Source organism: Rhamphochromis longiceps, linkage group LG20, assembly GCF_057381845.1.
Source record: "Rhamphochromis longiceps isolate RC_006_pf linkage group LG20, R_longiceps_female_GT1.1, whole genome shotgun sequence".
In the NCBI taxonomy this organism is placed as follows: Eukaryota; Metazoa; Chordata; class Actinopteri; order Cichliformes; family Cichlidae; genus Rhamphochromis; species Rhamphochromis longiceps.
This window is the reverse complement of record NC_140576.1, coordinates 10,412,501-10,436,853: the sequence shown is the minus strand read 5'-3', so window position 1 is coordinate 10,436,853 and position 24,353 is coordinate 10,412,501. Positions and strand designations below refer to the sequence as shown.

General features: G+C 41.9%; 1 protein-coding gene and 1 long non-coding RNA gene across 2 annotated transcripts in view; one reads left to right on the top strand and one right to left on the bottom strand.

Annotated features, from left to right (window-relative positions):
- LOC146644963 (uncharacterized) overlaps nucleotides 1–24,353 on the top strand; it is a 63,264-nt gene that overhangs the window by 3,262 nt on the left and 35,649 nt on the right. The gene's annotated exons all lie outside the window — the stretch shown is intronic.
- Nucleotides 12,968–24,353, bottom strand: part of spen (spen family transcriptional repressor) — a 27,753-nt gene continuing 16,367 nt past the window's right edge. Inside the window, exons 9-15 of the mRNA XM_085394084.1 lie at nucleotides 24,269–24,353; nucleotides 24,081–24,181; nucleotides 16,194–23,994; nucleotides 15,727–16,065; nucleotides 15,445–15,639; nucleotides 15,084–15,242; nucleotides 12,968–14,961 (exon numbers count right to left, since the gene is read on the bottom strand). The exon at nucleotides 24,269–24,353 is cut by the window's right edge and continues 29 nt beyond it. Coding sequence (XP_085250210.1) covers nucleotides 14,830–14,961; nucleotides 15,084–15,242; nucleotides 15,445–15,639; nucleotides 15,727–16,065; nucleotides 16,194–23,994; nucleotides 24,081–24,181; nucleotides 24,269–24,353 — 8,812 coding nt within the window. The 3' untranslated portion in view covers nucleotides 12,968–14,829. The remainder of the gene's footprint in view (nucleotides 14,962–15,083; nucleotides 15,243–15,444; nucleotides 15,640–15,726; nucleotides 16,066–16,193; nucleotides 23,995–24,080; nucleotides 24,182–24,268) is intronic.

Below are 24,353 nucleotides of genomic sequence, written 5' to 3'. Positions count from 1 at the left end.
GAAACAAGAGAACCTCAGCAAATTATTCTGTTGTGAAATTAGAAAAAATAAAGAAAAAGTAGGGTTAGCTAAAACATGACTTGCGCCTCTTAATTGTTCATAATGCTTCTACAAAAACTGAGCATCTGATACCAGTATGTACACATTTACTTAATGTGTTCATTTTTAAAATATCCAATGTATTATATTTTATCAAAATTTCCACAATAATTAGATTGCATTTAATTTGTATTAAAATGGTAAATGGCCTGTATTTGTATAGCGCTTTACTTAGTCCCTAAGGACCCCAAAGCGCTTTACACATTCAGTCATCCACCCATTCACACACACATTCACACACTGGTGATGGCAGCTACATTGTAGCCACAGCCACCCTGGGGCGCACTGACAGAGGCGAGGCTGCCGAACACTGGTGCCCTCTGACCACCACCAGTAGGCAACGGGTAAAGTGTCTCGTCCAAGGACACAACGACTGAGACTGTCCAAGCCGGGGCTCGAACTGGTAACCTTCCGATTACAAGACGAACTCCCAACTCTTGAGCCACGATCACCCAAAGATTATACTTCTTCAGAAACACTGTACATGTATTCATACTTAAATGATTATAACCTGTTACTATAATGTTTGTATTTGATATCAAATATCTATGTAACAAAGTCAGGATAAAATCCCATCATATTTATGCCTTTATGTTGTCAATACAAATAATGGTAGTTTAAACAGCTCTATGTACCATTATTATCACTTTGACCTTCAGACTGACCTTGAAGGAGAGGTCAGAGGTCACATATGACCCTTTTGAAATCTTTATACGTTACTTTCTTTATGTTGACTCTATAAACCACACTTGTAAGAATCATAGTTTCTAAGTTGTGAGACTTTTGGTCAATTTTCAACCAATTAAGCAAGTCAGGGGTGTCGAGCTCCAGGCCTCGAGGGCCGGTGTCCTGCAGGTTTTAGATATCACCCTGGATCGACACACCTGAATCACATGATTAGTTCATTACCAGGCTTCTGGAGAACTTCAAGACATGTTGAGGAGGTAATTTAGCCATTTGAATCAGCTGTGTTGGATCAAGGACACATCTAAAACCTGCAGGACACCGGCCCTCGAGGCCTGGAGTTCAACACCTGTGAGCTAGATTGTTAAAATGAGCCCACTCTACACTTCTACAAAGTTTTATGACAATTCATTCAAAACTTTTTGAGCTATCATGTTTAAAGACAGAATGACACACATGCGTGCAAACACAACCGCCTTGGCGGAAATAATTCCCTTTTGACAGAGGAGGCTGCATTTCAAGGATGAGTCATTATTTGATTTAGAAGAATTTCTCTATGAACCCGTTTATACATGCGTTTGTATGTGTGAAAGGCTGTCAGTGTCCTGGCAGCAGTGTAAATCACTGACTGTCAGCTCTGTGTGAAGTTATGTGAGCAAACTGTCCGACAGTGCAAATTACATATTAACAAATGTAGTTAACTAACCTTTTAGTTAAGTCGTCGCCCAACCAAATTTCCTTGCATTGACAGATCATTACAGACTTGTTTTTGATAAATTATGGAACCTTATAGGCCCACAGTACACACCGAGCAGTGTTCCTGCTTTCAACCCCTTAACACTCACATTTCTTCTTCTTCCATCTTGACATTAAACTCCATGATCAGCTTTCACGTGTGTGTTTCGCTGCCACTCCAGCACTTGTGGAGTTAATCGCTGCAGCAACAGTAATCACGATAGCGGCTGTAACAGTATCTTCGGTTTAAATGAAAAGGTCTTTCTTTCTACTCTTTAATTTTCCACTTTGCAAATTCCCGAGGTAAATACTTAACATTAGTGATTTTGTTTAATTTCCATTTCGGAGATGAAAGTCTTACGAAACCTAACAGTGCCGGGACAAAATGTCTGGAAGTAATTTTCGAAAGTACCCAAACATGAATCCCCATAAGCTGCCACACCCAGGTGTGCCAATAGGAATTACAGAAGGAGGTGGGCTGCAATGACATAATAATGCAAGGCGAGGCATGTATGTGTGTGGGCAGATCAAAAATGCCAAATCACTGGAGATGGTATCACTTTGCTTTCTTGTATAGAGAGGAGCGCACGTCTCTTAGCCGACTGTTACCTTCGTCGCAGATGACTGAAACTTCCAGTCTTTTAACCTTTTGCCACCTTAAACACACCAAAAGTGACCCTCCAGATGGCAAATTACTACAAACCTCCACATGCTCACTTTCACTTGAAGTGCTGTCAGAAGTGGCTGTGTTTGGACAGCCCTCCCTGCAGCTGTCACATCTACAGATTCAAGAGTGGGAATGCACAGTGTGTGCTTGTACACATTCAGGTGCAATCTGTGCCTTTTTACTTCTTTGCCATATTTGACAGCGAGTGTGCATCAGCGCTGATGGGGTGCCGTAGGCGCTGGCCGAATAGGGTGAAGGTGGTGCAGGAGACAACGAGCGTGACAGCTGTTCGTGGAATGATGTCGGGCTGTCAGGACTGCTTCGCAGAGAGCTTGTCCTTGCTTGTTGATCTCTTTCAACAAACACCAAATACCACAGCAAATCTTTGCATGCACCTGTGAGGCCGAGGAGGCCACATAGATAGCGTGGGCGTGAGACGGGGAATAAAAGAGAAAATAAGCTTTGTAATGGCTGCATTTTTGAACTGCATAGTTTTGTCTTTTGTATTACCAGCCCAAACATGTTCCTGGGAAGATTTTCTCAGTCCTACAAACTATTTTCTCACCGGTCTCAAAGCAAGTTCATCCGTAACTGAGACGATTTCCGATTACCCGCATAACCTGCTCACTCTGACTAACCAGTTTTCTTTTGAGCGTATTTAATAATAAGCTATTGATTTAATAGTGAGATGTTGAGTTGTGTTTCATAAATACCTCTATGGTGCACAGCCATGCAGATAGTTGCGATTTTATCTGCTGAAGTTTTGCAATATACCTGACATTGACTCCCAAATGCTGAAAATCATTTTAAAAAATTACATAACTGAACTTCATTTTTTGTTTAATAATATGATCTTTTATGTGGAATAAGTAACTTCAACTACCACTGTACTTCCATTGTGCACATCTGCCTTAGTCTTTGGTTGTTCAGCAGGTTTGGAGTAGAAAATTGTACTTGTTGGTTAAAACATCATAATTAATTAGTTCACATTCATTCACTTAATCAGCTGGAAATGTGTGAGTTGCACTGTGGTACAAAACATATAACTTTAGCATTTGCTAATCAGTTCTTTGGGATTTAAGGTAAAACTTCCACGATGATCAAATAATTAAAGAATAACAGATAATGTTTTTCTTAAAACGTGTCGGGATAAGCGGGATAATCCAACCGCTCATATTCTGAGAGTTTTCTTTGAAACTCCTTTGTGTTGTACAAATTGCCTGCAGCTTAAATAAGAAGTAACCACGAACACCTAACAACCAAGTCGCAGTTGAGTCAAGCAATTATTGAGGCTATTTAAGTCGAGCTTTATGTGAAAAACGTTCTTACATGATCTGTCTTGAAGAAAATGCCCCTCTTGATGATTCACATATTTAATTTGGCAAAGACTTTATGCCAAAGGCAACCCTCCCCCATCTCTTTCAGGCTTGGGATCGGCAGTCGGAGTACACTGGCTTCTTGTCCCCCATAGGCTGTGGCAGGTCTCACTACCATCTTGGAAGGTTTATAACAGCAGTGAAACCCGCCGATGATGATGATGATGATGTGTGGTGTGGAGGCAGTGGTGGTGCTGTGCCATAATGCAAACTTTGGTATTGACCCAATACCCAGTAAATACAGCGCCTGAATTGCCGACATCAATGCCAATATTTTTAACTCATTAAGGTAGTTTATGCAGAAGAGAGGAGTGTGTCATGACTTATGAGATGAATCACATTCAATTTGCAAATTCTGAACACTTTTTAATGACCAATGAATCACTTTTTATTTTCCACAATAATTAGTTAACATAACAAAACACGCCTTTCAGCTTTTTGTGTATTTTGAAACTGGGTTTTGTGGAAATCTGGAACCTAAATGTGGCTGTCTCTAAAGCACTGAGGGGCAACTTCTGTTTTTTAAGTAGTATAAGGTGTAAATAAAATAGATGTGAAAAGGCTCAAACATTTTTTACTGTGCATGTTTGAGGTATGTATGTGGGATACATACTGATCTAAATGATAGAAACAAAGTAGTGATCCAGTCACTGATCCGATACCAATGCCAGAGTTTGTATTGATGCTATCGATCCGCCCACCTCTAGACAGTGACACTAATAAAAAGGCATGACGTAGAGGTCGCAGAGCTGACGATGCTACGATGTTCAAAGGGAGTGACCAGGAGTGACAGGATTAGAAATGAGTGCATTAGACTGATTAGTGATTATATTGAGAGGCATAGTGCAAATATATTGGACCATGCATGTTGAAGATGGAGCTGCCAGGCAGGAGGAAAAGAAGGAAGACCACAGAGAGGATTCATGGATGTAGTGAAGGAGGACAAGCAGAGGGCTGGTGCGACAGAGGAGGATGCTGGGGATAGGGTCAGATGCAGGTAGATGATCCTTAAAGAAGCAGCTAATAGAAGAAGAAGCTGTCCCTTTAAGGAAATAGAAAGAGAGGCATCTTGTTGACTATGATACAAAATAACTGCATCCAAGGACGAATCCTGATCATGATAAGAACGAGCAGAACAGTGGCACTCGTCGATGAGTATATGCCATGTGTTTTGCCCTTTAATAGGACATTGGGGGAGTATGCTCGTCAAGGATGTTATGAAGACATCATCTGGAGATAATTAGTAGCACCCTTAAACGTCTCAGAGTTTAGGTAGCACTGTTTTTCACTTCAAGCCATGAAAGGGTTGTTCTTTGCTTGAAAAGTTTTGGGTGAAATTGGAAGAGGCTCGCCGAACAAATGAGAAACTGACTTACTTTCTTCTGCTCCTTCTAAGAGCGCCAAATGGCTAAGTATTATTATCAGAGTTGCAGCGTTCCAGTTTATACAACTTAAAAGGCTCCAGAGACTCTCTCCAAGACATAAATCTGTATGAAACTAGACTTTGGTAATTGCCTAAATCTCTGGTGAGACCACAGCTTTCTATAAATCATAACATGGTTGAGGTTTGAGGGCGGCAGTAATATTCCTATAAACAGCTTATAACTTGTTAGTATCCTGGATGCTTAGCAGCGGAGATTCACAAGCCAGTTATGCAGCAACAATTAGCTCACCAACAAACACACAGACACACAATGGGAGCGAGAGAGTGAGAGGGGGAAAAGCTGCTGAGGAATCCTGACAGTTAAATGGCTTCCTTTGTGCTTTATCTCTTCCTTAATTATACTTTTGTATTTTCCAGTCTTAAAAAAATTCCAAACCTTGTCATTTTCACTGAGAGTGTGCTCAACGTTAAGCAGGCAAACAATCAGCACATCCAGGATGGCATAAAAGCTTATTGTTGTCCCTCCCTGGAAACCAACTGTATTTGAAAGTGAGTCAGACCTGCATACACAGTATACAAACTATACGCTCGCCTCATGTGACCTGCGTCCACTTTTGCCACTCGAATGCCTGAGGCATAATCTCGAGTCTCTCACACTTAATCACAGTTGCTGACAGACTGGGTTCTGGAGGCGGAGAGTGGTTAAGTTCAGAATAGATGGAGGCTGGAAAAAAAGACAGCAACACACAAGCCCGTCTTTTATTTTCCCTGAAAAGTGAAACAACCACAAATCGGCTTCACATCTCCCTGGGGCCAGATCACGACTCAGACTCTACCGCTTTGGAGAAGGAATGGAACAAAACACACACACTGTAACTATATGGACCGTAGTACTATATTTACTGCCTGCTAATTCTGATGCAGTGGTAACTCGTAGTGACTTGACATGTTTTATGCTTACGCTACATGTGTAGTGTTTGCTTTATTTTGAAATTTACTGGTGAAGCATATGAACACACTGGTGCATTTGGATGAAAGTCCAACTTTTCTTTTTAAACTCTTTAGTTTGCCAGCAATCCTTCTGGCAGTAACAATGTTACTTTTTAACATTTTTTAATGTCACTTGGCTTTGGTTAAAGAGCTCCCGATAGTTTTGAAGACCCTCATTTGGCTGACTCAAAGGCGATAACCTGGTCACGTGTGCAGCACTGTCAGTGTTTAATGAGATCTACCCTCAGTACCAACTGTATTAGATTCACCTTGTTAGTACCAGGTCGGATTGAGATCTGTTGGCAGTGACATCATGGTCTTGTTCAAGATGATTTGGGTTTTGTTACGTGGCGTGTTATCCTGCTGGAAGCAGCCATCAGAAGATGTCACAGCAGAGAAACTAAGACGCATCAGACCAGGCAAAGTTTTTCTGATCTTTTATTGTGTAATTTTGGTGAGTTCCTGTGTAAACTGTGACCTCAGTTTCTGTTTTTAGCTGACAGGGTATATTTTTCTGCTGCTGTAGCCCATATGCTTCAAGGTTTCAACCATTTTCCTGTATACTTTGGTTATAACGAGTGATTATTTGAGTTAAAGTGGCCTTCCTATCAGCTTTCTCATAGGTATGACTGATAGTTAGGGTTTCTTTGTAAGACTGTAGGGTCTCTACCTTACAATATAAAGTACATTTAGATGACTGTTGCTGTGAACTGGCGCTATGTAAATAAAACTGAATGCTAAAGGGCAGCGCAGTAGCATGGTGGTTAGAACTGTTGCCTCACAGCAAGGGTGCAAGCAAAGCCACCATCTGGCCGGGTCCTTTCTGTGTAGAGTTCGCATGTTCTCCCCGTGCTCGTTTGGTGATTCTAAATTTGCCTATAGGTGTGAATGTGAGTGCGAATGGTCTTTGTGTTAGCCCTGCATCAGACCCCATCTCTCCTCCTACTGTAGCTGGGATATGCTCCACCCCCCATGACCTCAATAAGAATAAGCAGAAGAGAATTCACCTTTGATCTCTGGCATCAACGAGGAAGTTTTTACCCAGAGAACCGACACGATATTTTCTTTCTTTGACGATTCTCTGTAAACTCTAGATATAATTGTGCACAAAGAGCCGAGAAGTTGAGCAGTTTCTGAAATACTCAGAACCCAACAACCATGCCACATTCAAAGTCACTTTAATCACCTTTATTTGTCATTCTGATGCTCGGTTTAAATTTCATCAGATCATCTTGATCATGTCTAGATGCCTGAATGCATTGAGTTGTTGCCAAGTAACTGCATTGTCAGTTAAACATGTGTACCTAACAAAGTGGCTGCTGAATGTAGGTGACATTTCACATGTGTCTGTGTAGGTTCTCAGGCATCCAGGTAAATGGCCTGCATTTGTATAGCGCTTTACTCAGTCCCTAAGGACTCCAAAGCGCTTTACACTACATTCAGTCATTCACCCATTCACACACTGGCAATGGCAAGCTACGTTGTAGCCACAGCTGCCCTGGGGCGCACTGACAGAGGCGAGGCTGCCGGACACTGGCGCCACCGGGCCCTCTGACCACCACCAGTAGGCAAACATGGAGTTAGTATCTTGCCCAAGGATATTTAGCATGCAGCCAGGAGGCAGCGCGGGATCGAACTACCGATCTTCTGATTAGTGGCTGACCTGCTCTGCCACCTGAGCTACAGCCACCCAAGTTCCAGGTAGTGGTAGGTTGTTATTTGGTGGACATTCAGAGGACTTTTAGTCAGGATGTTCCCTCTACACTACACTAGTCTCTACAGTATGTTTTTACCACATTTAGAGAACCATTAATGATGTCACAGGGACTTTTATGGGACCAGCCTTTTTAGTTTCTTGCACCAACATCTAAGAACCTTCAGAAAACTAAAAGTACTGTAAACGCAGTAAGTTTTGCAGAACCTTTGGAACCCTAGGACTGGTTAGTTTTGAAGTACCATTGAAACATGTTGCAATGTTTCTCAAAAGTATTTATATGCAGACACTGGATATATAATGATTCTTCAGAATTTAAGGTTTTTATTCCCCCGCACAAGAAAGCTTTGAACACACAAGGAAGCCAAAGACAACATGGCAAAGGCCCGAGGAGAACTGAGGAGTGCACGGGGCTGACAGTGGCAGACGCCAGGGGCAGGAGGAGGCACAGGGCTGGCAGGAGGTGGGAGAATGGGCAGCAAAGCTGGAGACGAGACCAGGAAGTGGAATTTCACGAAAACGAAGGACTTTAAAAATAAAACGGGAAACACATGCTTGCATGATAAAACTCTGATATCAGAAACAGAGTGTGAACATTTGAGTTCTTTCACTCAGCATGATGTAGAGCGTTGCCTCCTCTGACATGACTTATTTTTAAACAAGATATAAGATAAGCACTTTGTTTTTACTGTTGAGCTGATTTGTCCCATGAATGACGCACTCTCCTGAATATTCTGCCAATTCTCATCACGCAACCCTTTAAAGAACTCCACAGCGTGACTCTCTGGAAGTTCACTGAATAAATTCCTAGACTGATAATGTACTAGTAACCATGTTTTGACTCTTACAGATTAGTAACGCTAGTAATAAAACATTTGTCGAGTTGTATAAAAAGCGTTACAGAAATCTGAATTATTTCCAGACCATCAAGACAAAGACCGCATTTCAGATCAGGTGCCAAATATATCATTTGAATGCGTGAAATGTAAAAGACATAAACACTTGGAACTCTGATTTTCATGTCAATGTTATGTGTTTATCAGCATTGCATACTTTTCATTACATTAGCAGGCATTCAAAGTGAGAAACATAATATGAAAATGTATGCATCACATCTGATACAGACATTGAACTGCAAGTAGGCCACCGAGCCACAATGTCAGGGGAAGGTGCTGCGTTTATGAGGCTTGAGTCACCAGGGTGAGGCCTTTATAACTCCACTGCAGCCTGTCCACACCTAATGTGTACTGTGACCCTGTAAGTCACTTAATCCATTTCTGACTCTTGTGCATTGTAAAGCGGAGAGATCACAATATATGTGCCCGTCTGGCACCGACCTCTCCTCTTCAGTCTGGAGAAACATTCCTACACATGGACAGTTATTATAAATGTGTCACACTCACTCTCTGAAAACTGGTCATATTTACAGGGCAGAAAGATAAATTGACTTTATAAAAAAGTGCACCAAGGAGTGTTTAAGAATTCATAATCTAATGGAACCTAATGGAAATATAAAAAGCTAACTTGTAAACTTTAATGTAGTTAATAGAGCCTTTGTGTATTTATCTACATGACCTTTGGCTCTTGTTCTTCCTATCTTTAATGCTTTGATAGGTTCACTAAAACACTAAAATAATATCTTATCTAACACATTCCAGTTCGTTTGTTTTTTAAAGCGTATAATATATTGCTTGGATTAAAGCATTTACACTCAGGCTCCAGTCAGTGTTTATATCTCGCATATTCCCCTTGATAATGTTTTTTCCATGCGTGGATAATAAACAAACACATGTATTACTGTACCTTATCAGCCTAACAGGGAAATCAGTCATGTTCACTTTCTGTGAGTGGCTGTTTCAGTATTGTTTTCTGTATGGGACATTTAGAACACTCTGAGGCAACAGAGGTTACACAGGGATTACTTGCTGGCTCACAAGTAATCCCTGTGTAACCTTTATTACTACCTGGCTCATCATGACCTGAATAATGACACCGGACTCTGTAGATCTGACATGATGAGATCTGGTGAGAAGCACCAAGCTAACGACAGGAGTGCCTTTATCCACTCCACAACAGGTCTGCGCCTTGGACACATTTCAGGCTTCAGTTCAAAAAGAAGCTAAAGAAGAACTTAAATGAGTTCTTATGTGTTATCATTAGATCCTTAATCAAAAGCATGGTGGTTACAGTGTCCTTGTCAAAACAGTTTTTGAGCGTGGGTTACAAATATTGTAACAATGCATAATTGTCTTATTAGGTTAACTGCAAAAATAGATTACTTTCTTTAGTTGTGTTTATTACAAGCATTATTCTTGCAGCAGTTTCAATCATTTTGCATCAAAAGGCGCATTTATGTGCAGATGGACATTAATAGCTTAACAGACAGGCTACAGGAGAACATTTTTTATCAACCATATCAAGAACCAATTAAATTAAAAGAACAGTTTTATACACAGCTATTCACTGGCAATACAGCTAATGCAAGAAAGCAATAAAACTGGGTTTAGAAAACCTTTAAAATGTTTATTTGGTCTGACTTTTGATCACAGTTGGATTTTGTGTGTGTGCATATGTTTTTTAGTGCACTGTCTAAAAATAAAGATTTATGACACCAGGAAGAATAGTTAATGGGCGTCTTAAGAAACTGAACTAAAACTAAATCATCACTGCTGATGTATCCCACAGTAAACTTCAGTTGCACTAACCGCTAACCTTGTTGCAGTGGCTGGTGGTTTAGGTCCCCATGATGGAAGCAATGCACTAAGAATTCTTTTCACCCAAATGGTTTTAAAAGGTGCAAGAAAGTAATCAAAGCAAATGATTTTTTTTCCTCTGTATCCTTTCTACGCTCTCATGAAAGGACAAATTGTCTCACAGCCACATGGTGGAATGCATGGAGCTCATTGTGCAAAGGACACAAACCAGAAAACAAGCACTTATCGGTCTCTGAAAAAAGAACCTCTAAATTTCCAACATTCTTCTCATTTTCTGGCAAAAGCTGAACTTTCAAAATGTCATCCTGTGGAAATGTATTCAAGAGGAAACCAGCTCTAAAATATGAACAAGGCCCGCTTTAAGGACAAAAGCACGCACTTTGCTCTAACGCTCAAAGGCAAAGTGTGTAATCTTAGAAGCACCACGATTGTGAAGGAGGAGGGTGTGTGGAGAGCATCAGCGGAAGTCTTTCTTGTCTTGGTGTTCCTCTGTCATGTCTGACCTGCTTCTTCTCACGCTGCGAACAGGGTGTCAATTAACATTCCAAGTCTTGGCCTGTCAGGCCACTAAATCACTTATGCCTCACCTCTTTCTGGTCCTTTCTACTGTAGGCATAACGACAGGAGGGAGAAAATGAGTGAAGCTCGGGTATGAGCCCTTTACCCTTCTCAGCAGCTGTTGTCCTTTTTTTTCGAGAAGCACTGAGGTGATGCATTACACTTGATGAAAAACTGTATTTAATATTGATCAAATCACCGCCTGCATGTGTTTGAATGTATTTTCTTCCCTGCCTAAGGAGTACTTCCAAAATTAATGAGAGATAATACAGCCCCAACCACCAAACTTTCTCAAATAGTAATCCAATCGTCTCTAAATCTCCACAGGCCTCCCTCTGGGGAATTTGTCAACTAGCATACACCCGAATTGGACGGGTGCAGCCGGAAACCCTGATGTTCCAGCCACAGTCTTAAAATTCCTCCAAAACCATAGAGCTGCCTGCCTCAGGGATGAGTCTGTAACTGCAGCTTTGACAGCCATGGTGCTCATTTGTCTTGCTCCATATCCACTTGAGCACTGCTCTAAAGACGGAGCCACAAAGAGGTTTTCAGACTCTGCCGCACTCACGTTTGGACAGAATTTATAGGCAATGAGAGTGATTCAACAACAGTGCAGGCGCATGTTTGAAATAACTTTATGTAAATTGCAGTAAATATAAAAACAAAAAAATAACAAAATTAAAATCTTATTTGGTGTGAGTGCCCTTTGCTTTTATCACGGATGTGTGATTCTGTGCATATCTGACAAATTTTAATAGTTCTTCTGTGGATTGAGGCTCACTCGGTGTTTTATATGTCTTCATACAATATCGCGCTGTATGTTGAAATCAAGGCTTAGTGGTTGCAGGACTCCTTGTTATGCCTGTCAGTGAAGATAGGTCTTTATCACCCTGCCTGGAATTTGGCACAGATCGAGATCCTCCCTGACCGCATTGCCCAACAGAACAGCCTAAGAGTCTAAAAGATGCCAGCACTCCTATTTATTTGATACAATTTCTTTTCTGTTAACTGTGACGGAGCTTGTCAGCTTCTGTCAACATCTGTGTGTTATCATAATGCAGGAGGAGCTGACCTGATTGTATCCTCCTTATCCATTACGGCAGTAATACAGTGATCCTGTGTTTAGAATTTTTCCCCCAGCAAGACAGACAGAAACGTTTATATGCACAAGTTTTAGAATAAATAAATACATGAAAATACAACCAATTTGCAATGAAGTCTTTGTTTAGGTCTCAGCAAAGATCTTCTGCTTCCCTAGGTGGACGTATTTCTTTGACAGTTTCTAATTCAAACACTGTAGAAAACCTAAGCTCCAGGAAAGGTACTGTCATGTGAAGGAAAACTCATACTTGCAGGGTAGGTTTATGTTGCAACTGCCTTCTGTGGTTGTCTGATTCACACTCCCAAAGCGTACCATGGCTTGAAAATAAGCCTTGTAGTTTAGTGTTATAGTGACATCTTCTGACCACTGTAAACATCGCAGCAACAACTGTAATAATGAGTAAGCCAGCATGCTGGGGCAGCGGTTTGGGCTTGAATCCACCTTTCTGTCTGGAGTATACATGCCCATCAAGAAGACGGATTGATGGATGGATGCCAGGTAAAGTATTTCTACCTCTGCCCAGAAAATTGTGACTGGTTTTTCCGTTTGGTGGCAGGATTGATCCAAAATGTGAAAACTTTCACTAGAGTTTGGCCTAACTTCATCCAGTTCATTCAGATCTGGAGTCTTTGCATTGCTGGAGAGACAATATTGTACGTTTTGTGTCATATTTTCATCAATAAATTCTAAATTGAAAGAATACTGGAAGAACATTAAGAAATAGTCTAGATGCAAAGGTATCCAAGGTAAGACCGCTCTTGTTAACCATTTTAATTGCTGAATCATTTGCAGCTTTTGCAACATGTTAGAGAAGCATTAAAGCTGAGGTTTAAAGCACTGAAGGTCTCTGGTGAAATCCTTCTTCACCTGTACCTTCAGATTCACAAATCACAAAAGGAGAAGAAGAAAAACAGAGTTACGGACCATTTAATGATCTTCAGAAGTAAGTTAAACAACCATTTATTTTACAGTTTAAAATGTCCTCATGGAGGAACAGCAAAATACACTCAAAATGAAGGTTGATCAAAAGACAGTTTTCATATTAATCGCTGTTTGAAGTTTTTTTTTCTTTTCATTTGTTTATCAAAAATTATAAGTGCCTTCAACATAACCATGAGAGTACTCAGCTTGCAGTCATAGAAATATTTACAACACAAAACTGACAAGCATGGTTTTTACTTTCAGCATCGGTTCACCTCCTCTCCCGTCTCTTTCAGACTGCGTTGTTTTGTTGCACAAAACAAAAAGAAAGACCCTGAAGAAAGACAGTTATAAGGGGGGGGGAGAGAAAAATACACGAGAGCACAGATTAAGGAGATCAGTATTTACAGCTTGGCTCAAGGACACAATTAAGGGGAGGGGTGGAGACAGATGATTAACACATCCATTAGCGGCTTGATGTCAAGTTTAAGTCACATTCTTTGCCTTTATGATCCTACTTTAGCTTTTTAGAATTTGAAAAATAAAAGCATGCATATCTGCTATGAAGTCGTGGATAAATGACCTCAAGATGCAGTGCCTAATAAGTAAGAGAGTTGTTTTTCAGACAGCAGGGGGCAGTACAGGACCACATGGGGGGAGAATAAAAACAGGAATAGGAGCAGAATTGCAAACCCTACAGTACAATGGTCCTTTTGAAATGAACACAGAGTTCCATCATGTAAAAGCACTGTAATAACAGAGAAAGGTTTATGAACAATACAAAAAAAGGAATCAAATCTGCCCTCCGGATGACAAAATACAAAGTCACATATGAAAATATGTTCTGATCAAATGTTTTAGATACATTGCACGTGTTGAGTATTAGCAAAAAAATGTTTTGGCACAAAATCAAGTTTTTTTTGTTGTTGTTGTTTTTTTGGGGGCAAATATCAATCGGTAATCTTGTACAGATCCTCCCCCGCTGTTCCCCATCCCTGCCCCGGTCCAAAGAAAGATCTGATGATCTGTCTTGTAAAATATTCACTTGGTCTCTCCACATTGCTTCAGTCTTTAAATATTTATAATATTTACAGTTTCACAATTGTCAACAATACCTTTAGGCTTAAAGAAGATGCAAACAAAAATAAACTAATTAAATATTCTTTATATAGTCCCCTGTTGAGGCATTGAGTGTAAACTGTACAACTCTAATCGTCCCCTTACGAGTTCCTGGGGCAGGGAACACTTTGGGATGGAGAGTTGAGTCCAGAAATTAAGTAGAAATTTGCTGATGGTGAATAAGCAAAAGCATGTATGACTGATCTTGATTGATCGTTTTTCCAGGCAATGATTTTCTTTTATCTTGCACAAGCATGACTGATGTGATCACAAGAATTAGTCCATAACATGTATCATTTTATACTCAAATCTGTACAAAGTTCACAATTTCTTCAACATAGTGCAATGACTTCTGACATAGTCTTAAAAAAAATCACAATCACTTTTATGAAGATAAAAAATATCCCATACGAAGGTATCCATCCACAGCTTAATGAATGCTATGAATAAGAAAAAAGGCTATGCACAACACCTCCAAAAATGGCAAGAATGAAATGAGCAAAGCCTCATCCAAAAATAAAATCCCCCTCAACCCTTCATATCCTTTTCAGAAAGGTATAGTTTTTGGAATTCAACATCACTGGGTGACTTAAGGACTTGGTGAAGTGAAGGAGAAAAGGTGAGTTCATGCTAAATTAGGTTGTTTTGTTTTTTTCGTAAAAAGAAGTCCAACTCATAAAAATATGAGGCAATTCCAGCTTCCAACAAACTGGATGAGTCCAAAAGGGCTGGTGTTGGCTTAGTTCAGGAAAAAAAATGGAGGTAATTAAACAGAGGCGATGACAATCATGAGGTGAGGGGAAATGCTGGATATGCTGTTGAGAAGGTCCGGGGCCAGACGTGACAAGTGGCTCTCGGAGAATTTACATGGTGGAAAAATCTGAACCACATAAGCTGGCTGTAAACCCAAAGAAGAAAAAATAACATGATGAGAGAAGGAGCAACATCTTCAACATCTTAGCTGTCTTACAACACAGTAAAATGTGAAAATATAAAAACATAAAATGCCTAAAGTCAAACCTGAGTAGAGCCAGGGTTGGGCACATTGATGATGCCAGCTGCCTGTTTAGCTTGCAGGTATGTGATGAAGCCACTTTTCAAGGCTTGGGTTTGACCAAGGACATCTTCTTGGTCTCGACCACAGGGTAGAGCCAGTAACAAACAGTAGTCATTTTCCACCTGCCACACATATCAAGTTTTAATCTTAAAATGTATATATATGTATATAAACAAAGATAATGGCACTCTCTTACGTTATTGCTTAATTAATTCATAGATCCATCGTTTTAGTCAGTTCTTCAAAGTCAGGGTCCTGATTAAAGCTATATTCAACCAAATTTTAGAACCTGCTGTTCAAAGGTAGCAGAAATCAAATACTTACAGTCATTCTGCGTGCCACACTGTCCAGCTGGGAAGCCTCGAGCCTCATCCTTTGAACAATACGGAGAAGAGGACCTCCCTCTGGGGGTGGAAGGGAGCGCTGGGCCAGCATGTTGTTGCCGGAAACAAAATGTAACTGGACAGCAGCCTGGTCGTTTTTCAATGCCAACAGGCCTTGCCATACGATAGGATACTTCTGCATGAAGAAAAGAAAAAACGTCTTTATTTTCCCTGAAAATAAATTCTACACGTCACCAAAGAGCTGGTCTGTCATTCTTCTTACCGTCAATAGCTGCACCATGTCAACGGAATGATGTCCTGAATGTTCCAGTTTGGCATCCGGCCGTGGCTGTACTGAAGTCGAAGAGGGCACTGCTGAAGTAGACAGGAAGGCTGGAGGGCCTTTCTGAAGAGATAGATCTGACTTGTGTGTAAGACCCATAGGGGACATCATGGGAGACTGGTATGAGGGTGAGACTGTATCCCCCTGTATTCGGGAAATGTGTGAGAGGTCCGAAGAGGTAGCATGGCGAAGGTGGGAGGTCTCAGACTTGGAATCACTTCCACACCCATGGGACTGAGACATTTTACCACGGTTACCCAGTTCAGTATCTGGAGGTACCTGATAGTCCGAACCCAGCAAGAGACATCATACATTTTATGTATATGTTTAAATGTGCTTGTTAAGTTGAAAATGTATAGTAGTAGTATTATTTGCACAAATGTAATCATTAAAGCATCTTAACTCACCTGTGAAGATGTAACACCTTGGTTAGTCAGGTTGTGTGGTGAAAACTGGGATGAGAAGCCTCGAATGTCCCTGTAAACTGGAAAGGAGCCTGCACCACCTGGATGCATTAGGTGAACCCCATGAGGGTGAGGCGACACCATGACAGGACTAGATGCATGGACTCCTCGGATTCTGCTTTCACTGGAGTTTGGATGGATAAGCTTTCCTTCGAGTGGTTTGAGAGGTTCCTTTGCAGAAAGGTCAATGCTCTTCCCCGAAATAGGACTCTTTGAAGGTCCAGAGATATTGCCTGAAGATGCTGTTCCAGTCTCCGAGTCTCTGCGTGACTGTCTTGCCTCTACAGCAGCCTGTTCACCCCGTTGCTGGTGCATGAGGATGCGCTGGTGCATGTCTCTGTACTGCTCCATGCGTATGTTTGGGTGAAGTCCTCTGTGATCACTGTGAATCATCATTACATCTGACTGCAGCTGGGGAACTGAAGGTCTACTGAGTGCTTGGTTAAAGTGTCTAGGCTCTTCTTCACTTGCACTGTTGCCACCACCACTTGATACTGAACCTTGGGGACTTGAATGACAGTGCAGAACCATATCTCGAATGACATTTTGCTGTTGTGGGTTTGAGCGCTGTTGAGACCCCGGAAGCGGCGCAGACAGCGAATCACCTCGTCTTCCATAATTTATCCCAGGCATCGGTGGGGTGTTCATCCTGGCATCATGAGCCATTGACTGAGTGACACTGTGAGGTTGAATTATGACAGAGGACTGTTCTGAGTGCGAGTGATGCATCGCAGAATGATAGCTAGGCATTGGTGGCATGCCATGAGTCAGAACAACAGATGTGCCGATAGGAGAACTGCTTGGAGGACAGGCTTTGACAAAAGGTGAAGGAGAGTGAACAGCTGTTCGTGGAGACTGTGGTTCTTGCTTAAGGTGCAGAGCTGAGCGATCATTTACAATGCCAGGGCTGGGGCTCATGCGGGTTCCAGAAAGTGATGGGTGGTGTGTGACTGGGCTGAGATTAGACTGCTGCGCAGCTTTGCCAGGGTCCATCTTTTTCGACAGAGGCTCTGACCCTAGTCCTCTCTTGCCATGCTGTTGTTGTATCACAGGTGGGTTGTACATTAAGACTTGAGAAGAACTAACTGGTTGCTGGAACATCTTTACTACACTGCCTTGGGGGGCTGTGTGATATGGAGTCTCAGATTTGTCAGATCCAAAACTCTCCTGCTTGGTACTAGAAATAACAGGTTGAGAGTTATACGACTGGCCGGCTAAAAGGACTCCTGTGTGACCATAACCAGAAGGAGTTGGGGCTGCTTTGGGAGTAGGTGACTGGGATGATGAGATGACTGGGTCTTGTTTTAATTGAGATTTGGAAACAGATTGCTGAAACTCTATATCACCAGCACTGGCTTGAGGAATCTGACTAATTTTGGCTCTCATCCTGTGAGGTCCTTCGGTTTTCTGACCTGAATAACTGAGTACGACAACACCCTCAGATGTATTGACCCGTAGGCCAGGACTGGAACCAGTAATGTATGGAGTGCTTTCGACAACAGAGCGTCCTCTTGTCCCATCTTCTACTATATCCATAGCAAGGCATCGGCTGTTCTCATTGGAGTTTGATCTGAATTTTTGCTTGGGAATGGTTAGGCCAATGCTTCGGTTGCTTAATGAAATACGTGGAGTTTCTTCTGTATCGTAAGGCATTGGAATTCGACTTATTACTGAGGTAGCAGGAGAAATAATTGTATGCTGGTTTTTCTCTCCACAGTTCTGCTGTGACTCTGTCAGTGGAGATGGTTTATGATGCATGGGCTGGGGAGGTAATGGTGGCCTCTCTTCAGAATGTAACTGTCTTGAACCCACTGCATCAGAGGGATTTTCATTCTCTGACATCCGTGAAGGCTCTGACAGTGCTGGTGTGACTATAGTGGTAGGTATAGAATTGCTATTTGACGCAGACACATATTTAGGTTCCATCAGAATTTTTCTTAACGTGCTTGAACTGGGGTCAATGTCAGAGGCCTTGGTGTCTGGAGGCATTGGAGGATTTGCTGCAGGGGTTCCAAGTGCAGCTGATGCTTGCATTGAAGGAGTTACCACTTTTACATGACTTGAAGGGGCAACATAGATTCTGCTTTCTTCAGATCTCTGAGGCCAGTCAGGTGAAAGTGGCACTTTGGCAGGCCGCAACAGAGGTACACTTAACTGGGATACAGGTTGTGTGCAAGCAGGAGCAGGGGTAAATGTAGGAGTACAAGGCTCTGCTGCTTGGGGGTGCTTTTTAACACTGGAGATACTGTTTGTGCCAGAATGAAAAGCAGATTCTTTAGGCACAGGCTGTTCAACCTCGGGCTGTTCTGCCTCTTTGGGTGTGTCGACCGTTATGGCACTTGTTAAGTCTCGCCTACAAGTAGCAACAGCAGTGACTACAGAGGCTGCTGAAGTGGCCGCAGCTGTAACAGTGACTGCTTTTGAATTATTGGTTTCTGGGTCTTCTGGGATTGATTCAGGTAACTTGACTGGAGTGGACTCTGACTGAGAAACCTCTTCAGCAGCATCCCCTTTTCTGTTACCTGCCCCTTTACGACTTCTTGGCTTTTTCGGGGTTTTGGCTCTAACTTTTCCGGTTTTCCTGGGTGTTTCAACTAAAATGGGATCTTCAGCTGCCTTAGATTCTGCCCCTGGCCGATTTGAGCTTGGTGTCACAGGACCATCATCTAAATCCCCGGCAAGAATATTGTTGATCACCATGTGTGTTTCAGGTTCCATAATCTCATTGGAGGAGGAGGATATCAAGGATTCAGGGGTGGGAATAAGAGCAGTGTAAGTGGGAGGAGATGTGAAGCTTTCTGCATCTACACATGTTTCTTCTGCTGTAATTGAATCAATAGCAGCTGCAAGTTCAGTTTCACTAGCAGGATTAGCTCGCTTCTCCTCCTCAACTTCACTCTCTGGTTCCACTGCAACAGGAGGCAATATCGTAGTTTGCTCTGAAGGTGGCTCTTTATATGGTCGAGAAGGCTGCTCCACTGTAAGCTTAGCAATATTTTCGACTGCCTGCTCTAATTCCATCTGTCGTGCTAATAATGCAGCAGCTGGATCAGCTGGAAGTTCTGATTCTGAGTCTTCCTTATCCTGTGCAGCGAGCTCTTTTGAATCTTTTGGAATTTGGTCTATTGTTTTTATTCCTTCATTATCTTGTAGTGCTGTCTTAGTTTTTGTAATAGCTGGAGCTTCAAAGGTCTCAAGCTCATCATCCTCTGAACGGAGTAAACCTTTTACATCATCAACACTAACACGGATCTCGAGATTTTTTAAACTGTGTGATTTGTCTTCAGCTATCTGTTTGGTGTTACGTTTTAACCTTGGTGTTTTAACTTTTGCACTCTTTTCAGGCTGCTGTCTCCTCTCTAAGGGGCCAATGTCTAGCTTTTCATCATCGACATCACCAGATTTCTTTCCACCATCTTTTAATTCCTTTTCTTTTTTGTGCACTGTTGAGTTTGGATTTTCCACCCTTTCTGATAACTTGCCAAGCGGTTCAGTTTTAGGCTTAAGCTCTGGCTCGTTTTGACTTGCCATATCATCTTGTTCAGCTAGCTCTGTCGTGCTCCCAGACAGTTTGTCTGCTCTACTTCCTTTCTTGTTAGTTGGAGGAGATGGAGTCTGAGGTGTTTGCTGCTGCTTCTGGGTGCGGGGTGAACGCCAGCCCTCAGAGGCTTTCACAACATCTACTGTACATGACGCCTCAGTGTCTTCTTCCATCAGTTTCTTCTGATCAACCTTTACTGGTGAAACATCTTCTCCTCGTTTGATGCCTCTTTTAGGTGGGCGTCCACGTCTAGTATTGGTAGAAATTTGAACATCTTGCTGTATTGGTTCTTTATCAGCACCACGTTTGCGCATGCAGCGTGGTGACTCAACTACCTCTTTGCCAGCTTGGTCGTCTTCATGTAGTGTGGCGTAGACTGACCTTACGTTTCGCCGACGTGTTCTCCCATGGATCAAACTTGACTCGATGTTTTGTTCAGAGTCTGATGCATGTATTGGTGACTTGGATGTTGTTTTAGAGTCAACTGATGTCTTTGGTGCTTCTGCACGAGGAGATGAAGCCCTTTTGAGTTTCTCTCGGTCAATCCGTTCACTCTTACGTGTTGCAGGTTTTTCAGTGGCAGCAATTTGGGAAGGTTGTGTAGTTCGTAATACTGACAGCGGTTTTGCCCTTTTACTCTTGGGTTGTCTGCGATTTGGTAACGGTTTTATTTCAGCCTCTAGTTCTGGCATGCACACCTCACCATCGGTTTCGGTTTTCTGAGATTCCTCAAAGTCTTTTGATTCTTGATTTTCAGTTTCAGGTTCTGACTTCATAGTTTCAGGTTTTTCTTCCATCTTTGGGCAGTCAGAGTAAGTGATTTCTGTAGTCTCTCTTTCAAAACCACCCAGGGAACCACCAGGAGTTGGAGGTTTATCTTCCACAATGGGAGTATGTTCCGCTGTTTTACTATCACCACATTCTACCTTCAGTTCTTTTAACTCTGGTTTTGTTTCAGTTTCATTTTCTGGTTCTGAAAGAGTAAGTGAAGGGGATCTGTTTAGCTTAACAGCAACAGGTTTGAAGTCTTCCACGGCGACAGAGTGAGGTTGCGAAACCTCAAGGATTGGCTCTACTTTTTCTTCTTTGACAACTGGCACAGGTTGATCTGAGGGTGGAGTTAAAACTTCTTTCTTTTCTTGTGGTGAAATTTCTTTAGGGGAAGGAACAAATGGTAAGGCAGTAGAGATTAATGAGGGGCTGGCTGATTTGTCATCTGCCTTTTGTACTGGCTCCAGTTCCTTATCAGGTATGATATTATCACAGTTCTGAACTTCATTTCTTTTTATGTATGGCACTAATGAATCCTTCTCAGTATCAGGTGGAAGGTGGTCTTTGTCTTTTTGTTGCTGAAGCTCCAAAAAACGACTATGGAAAAGCACTATTGGCTCTTGTGGGATGTCACTTCCTGCAGATTCAGGCTCCGCTTCAGCAGCAACTGGCTTGTTCGAAGGCCTTCCACTTCCAATTTCTAAATCTTGATCTTTACGTTCAAGATGCTGCAAACGCCGGGAATCCTGTTCAAAGATTGAGCTGTGAAGGAAACGAGAGGCAAACAATTCCTGACGCTCTTGGTCCTGTGGCTTAAGTTCCTCCTTTTTGTCATGCAGCTTTTCATCAGAGTTAGTACGAATCTTTTTCTTTTTCATATACCAAGAAGGTATTGGTCGAGGTGTTAGTTCCACCTTGTCCTTATCTGAACACCTGTGGGAGGCTGGAAAGCGTGAAGGGAGAAAGGACCAATTGTCTTCCCTAGAAGAATACAATGTTTTGGCTCTTTCCAGGAGTGCTTTTGTATCAGGAGTTATAGTTTTATCCAAAGCAAAGGAGTAAAACTTATTCTTTTCCAAGGAGCCTGAAAGCTTCAGGTCTGTCATCCTCTTATCACGATCCCTGAGGATGTAGGACAAGGAACTATTTGACTTGGACTTGTTTTCTCCATCATCATCGGAATCAGACTGCACTTCTCCAGGTTCCAAATCCTGACCAAGGCGCTTCCGAATGCTTTCATGCTTTGAAATATCACTTTGGAATGCCATTTCCATTCTGAATGAATCAGGCTTTATCCCTCTTTCCCAGTGCTGCATTAACTCTTCATCACATCCGAGCAAGGACGTGTTAAGCTTTGGTAGCTCAGTGTCAGAAGACTGAAAATGTCTAGGCATCAGGTCCAAACTGTTTTTCAATGACTCAGTGTGTGAAAATTTCTCACCTGCTGTTGGAGAGGATTTTCTTTCTTTATTTGTACCTGTCAAAGAGACATGGGCTGTTTCATCTTCCTCGTTTTCAGAAGACTGAGCAGCTCCTATTGATGATGACATGGTGTAAATGTCTTCATTGAACTTTTGGGAACTTGAAAAGTTGCGCTCTCTTTTTAATTTGAGTATTTCAAAGTCAATATTCTCCAATTTCTTTCGTTTACAGTAAAATAAATCATCACTGGCCACATCCGGTACTGATTTTTCAAAGTCTTGAACAAAATAATCCTTTTCAAAGTCACGAGTCTCACTATGTAGTTGGTTGTCAAACTTGACTCCCTTATCAGGCTCCCCTAGCTTGGATCTGAGCCGTTGACTGTGTTCCGTTTGTTTTGTGCAAATATTAGTCTGGTCAATGTGCACAAATTGTTCATCTCCATCAGAGTCTCTGGATTTCGCTCTGCCTTGTGCGTTTTCAGGCATAACTTGTTTCTGTTCTTTTAATTCGTCCAAATCAACAGCGTTATCATCTGATATTTTTGTAAAACTTGAGGTATTTTCCCTTTTTGAGCTCTCTAGATCCATTTTAAGGTAGGGAGAGTCTAACTGATCTGTAGAATCTTCAGCCAGTTGCACTAGTTGTGAGTGCCGCTCCAGAGGAAGGCCTTCGGGGTTGATATCACTGTCTTGTCCTTCTTTTGGACTATTAACTGAAATCATTCGCACACATTTTTCTTTGTGGTGATCCTTTTTATGAATCCCTCTCATCAAAAGATTCTTATCCAAATCTGTCTCCTTAGCACTGTTCCACAGCTTATAAAGTCCAGATCTACCAAGGTCCTCTTCACTAGTTCTCTTTTGTCGATCAGCTTTACCAGAGTCTTCAAAACGCCTTTTCCTTGCAGCTAGACGGTCAATATCCACTGAAATGCCACTGTCAAATCCCATTTCAGATTTCCCATGTTTTTTGGCTTTGATTTTACCATCTTTGTCAGTGACCTCCACTGAACTGTGCATATTTTTGTCTCTGGGAACCTTCCCATGCTTACCAATATCAATTTTTGATGGCTCTGTGCGGAATGGTGGACTCCTCTGGTCAGCTGGAGGTGATGCCAGTCTCGGACTGTCACTCCCACCCCTCTGTATTTGTTTTTCTTGGACAACATGACCAATCAATTTTCCTTCTTTTTCTTTAACTCGTGTTAACTGCACCACACAAGGCAGAAGGTCTAACCTCCCTTTACTTGAGCTTTCTTTTTGGATTTTGCTGGCCTTACTACGCAGAACAGACTCAGGACTAACATCTCTTTCAAGTTCAGGTTCTGGTTCACATGTCTGGATAATAGGTGACGCCATTTTAAGCTTCTTAACCCTTTGTTTTTCACTTTTGTCTTTGTCTCCTCGTTCTTTTCGTCCAGTCCTCTTTTCTTTTTCAACCACATTCCCACTGTCAATTTCAAAAACTCTGTCCTTCTCGAGTTTTTCACTTTTATTATACTTTTCAGAGCGTGCCTTTTCAAGTTTTTCAAATCTAGGTGGAGATATTGAACTGCAGCTACCACTTCTTTCAGATGATCGACAACAAATACGGCGGTCTGAATCGCTTGGTATTCTCTCAGAGAGTGATGGAGATGCAGTTGGGCTAGCAGGTCGGCGAGTGGTAATGTGAGATGGGCTCTGGCTACGCTCAATGGTCCTCCTTCCATGATCGCGTCCACGATCTGTTTCAAAGCGCTCCCTTTCTCTCTCACGTTCCCGCTGCAGATAGCTGTATTTACGTATGTCCTGCTCATAAGGGTCAGCTCTGTATTCCCGATATTCCCGAGGGTCTTCAAAGTATTGTGGATCATAGTAATCTCCCTGATATGGGTCCCACTCAGTGTAGAAGTCCCGACTTCTGGTAGGATATTTTCGACGTGGATCTTCCGTGTACGTTCCAGGTGTTCTAACATTTTCATAATATTGTCTTTCTGCTTGAAACTCATATTGGGTTCGTCGATCATCCCTGCCAAGAAATAACCACAAATCCTGTTCAGTTTTAATATTAGACAGTCATGGAGTCAAATTATTTTGTAAGCCAATTTCACAAACCTTCTTTCAGAGAGAATATCATAAAAGTCTCGAATATCCTGACCAGATGCCTGCATTGAACGATAGAAGGCCATCTGACTTTCCTGATTTGCAAAGTCCACCTGAAGAAGGAAGAAAAGCTGGTTAGAGTGTGTCAAGCACAATAACACAGAATGAAATTTCAGAGAAAAATCTATATTTTTACTTGCCTTGATTTTATTCCCCCCTATTTTCCATCCCTTTGTGTCTTTAACAGCTGTTTGCGCATATTCAATGTTGTTATACAGAATAAGG